This window comes from Stegastes partitus, unplaced genomic scaffold, assembly GCF_000690725.1.
Source record: "Stegastes partitus isolate 25-593 unplaced genomic scaffold, Stegastes_partitus-1.0.2 Scaffold932, whole genome shotgun sequence".
Classification (NCBI taxonomy): Eukaryota; Metazoa; Chordata; class Actinopteri; family Pomacentridae; genus Stegastes; species Stegastes partitus.
The window spans coordinates 106319-108911 of record NW_007578663.1 but is presented as its reverse complement, the minus strand read 5'-3'; the positions used below and the strand labels follow the sequence as shown (position 1 = coordinate 108911).

General features: G+C 40.8%; 1 protein-coding gene across 1 annotated transcript in view; it reads left to right on the top strand.

Annotated features, from left to right (window-relative positions):
• The window catches only part of LOC103366346 (protocadherin alpha-5-like), a 10982-nt gene that overhangs the window by 2412 nt on the left and 5977 nt on the right, over positions 1 to 2593 (top strand). The window contains exon 2 of the mRNA XM_008294045.1: positions 874 to 2589. Coding sequence (XP_008292267.1) covers positions 874 to 2589 — 1716 coding nt within the window. The remainder of the gene's footprint in view (positions 1 to 873; positions 2590 to 2593) is intronic.

Genomic DNA, 2593 nt, shown 5'->3' with positions numbered 1-2593 from the left:
AGAGCGATGCTAACTGTCGTATAGAGTTAAATTGCACTTACTGTACAAAGGATAAGAAAACATTTAACTCAGGGTAGTCATACTGGTTTTCAGAGGTGCAATTTGTGTTGTGTGTACAATATGTGTGCTTTCATATAATTTTTTTATTTTTTTTTAATTAAACAAATCCACTCAGTTATGCTTTTAGTAGACCAAAGAGTAAAGCGTAAAAGTAAAAACTCTTTTCAGGGTGTAATTTGGAATTGATGCATCATATTTAATTACTAACAACTGCATATATGAGGTATTCTGGAGAGGAATGTACAAACCTGAAATACTTTAATTCAGCAACATTGGCCGTTTATTCCGTCGGCTCTGTCAGTATGGAAACAACATCTCCATTTCTCTCAGCAATTCTGCCAACAGTATTTTACTGAGCATCTGCTATCTTCAGCTGTTTTTCTGACTACAGATCGTGATTTTTTATTCTAACCTGATAAAACGGGCAGACGATGCTGTCCGTGGTCCTGAAATGAGAGCAAGTTCACTTCGGGTGGACTGCGTTTCATGTATTTTCCTGCATTTAAGGACCGGTTCTGTATCATCATATTGGTGTCATTTCAGTTGAGCCTGTAACTGTAGACACGTAAAAACACCACAAGGTGACAGTGTAGACCGCAACATGACGACTTGTGTAGTCGTGTTTAACGCCCCTCCCAGAGACAGCTCACTCAGCTTTGTAACAAAGAGCGTAAACCGAGTGAGGACATTGCGACAGCGGTCTTTGTTGCCCCGACTAAAAGGAAAGAAAATCGGTTATTTATATGCTGTCTTCATCCGGAGTGTTTCTTTGCCGCTTTCAGATGTGAATATCTGCTGTGTTTACGACGGAAGGAATGATGCCTTCACCGTGTAGCAAATGCTCTGTCTGGATATATTTAATGGTGCTGATACTGAAATGTTGCTGGGATGAAGCGTCTGGGCAGCTCTCTTATTCCGTCTCAGAGGAGGTAAACTCGGGAACATTTGTGGGAAACATCGCTAAGGATTTACACTTGAACGTACATGATTTGGAGTCCCGCATGTTCAGGATTGTTGCTGGATCAAAGAGAAAATATTTCGAGGTAAATACGAAGACTGGCGTTCTCTACGTGAATGAGAGAATAGACAGAGAGGAGCTCTGCGCGAAAGCTGCGAAATGTACTGTCAATGTCGAGGCTGTGATAAACGAACCTTTAAAGCTGTACCGTATAGAAATTAATATTCTTGATGTCAACGATAATTTTCCGTATTTCATTGCAAAATCGCAAAGTATAGACATTGCAGAAAGCACATTGCCCGGGATTAAATTCCCCCTGCTGCAAGCCTATGATGCAGATGTCGGAAAGAACGGCATAAACACATACAAGCTCAGCTCAAATGAACATTTCTCATTAGCAATAAGCAAGTCAGGGGAGAGTATTTCTACTGAGTTAGTGTTGCAGAAAGCGTTAGACAGAGAAAAGGAGCCTCTGATTACGCTTACTTTGACAGCCTTAGATGATGGAAGTCCGCCGAAGTCTGGAACCTCAGAAATTATAATTAATGTTTTGGATAATAATGATAATACACCAGTGTTTGCAAAGTCGTTGTACAAAGCTCGTGTATTTGAAAATGTGCAAATTGGTACAACTCTGTTGACTTTAAATGCCACAGACGCAGACGAAGGACCAAACAAAGAAATAATATACACACTTAGCACAAAAGAGCAGGACCATATACTGCAGATTTTTAAAATCGATCCAAACACTGGCACGCTGACAGTTGAAGGAAATGTAGATTTTGAGGAACACTCCGCGTTTGAGATTCGTGCACAAGCCAGTGACAAAGGCTATCCTCCAATGTCTGCTCATTGTAAAGTGCTGGTAGAAGTGTTGGATCTAAATGACAACGCTCCTGAGATTACTGTGACGTCGTTACTGAGCACAGTGAAGGAGGATGCTAAAGTAGGTACAGCTATTGCACTTGTCTCTGTGTTGGACAAAGATGGGGGCAAGAATGGTGAAGTTCACTGTGCCATAGCTAACAGTGCTCCCTTTAAATTGGAAACAAACTATAAAAACTACTATTCACTGGTAGTTGATGGTCCTCTAGACCGAGAGAGCATCTCTAGTTATAATGTTACAATAACAGCAAGTGATGGAGGCAACCCCTCCCTCTCCAGCACCAGTATTATTACTATTCACGTTTCTGATGTCAATGACAACGCACCTCGCTTCTCATCGCCAGACATTAATATTTATGTAAATGAGAACAGCAAAGTAGGCGAAGTTCTTAAAGCAGTAACCGCACAAGATGCTGATATTGATCAAAATGGCCAGGTGAGTTATTCATTGATCCATAGTAACAGTAACTCACTGCCACTTTCTACAATGGTGAATATCAACACAGAGACTGGAGATATAATCAGTCTGCAGTCTTTTAACTACGAAGAATTGAAAACATTTCAGTTCAAAGTTCAGGCCACAGACTCTGGTGTTCCTCCGCTCAGCAGCAATGTGACTGTCAACGTTTTAATTCTAGATGAAAATGATAATAATCCAACAATTCTCGCTCCCTATTCTGAGCACGGCTC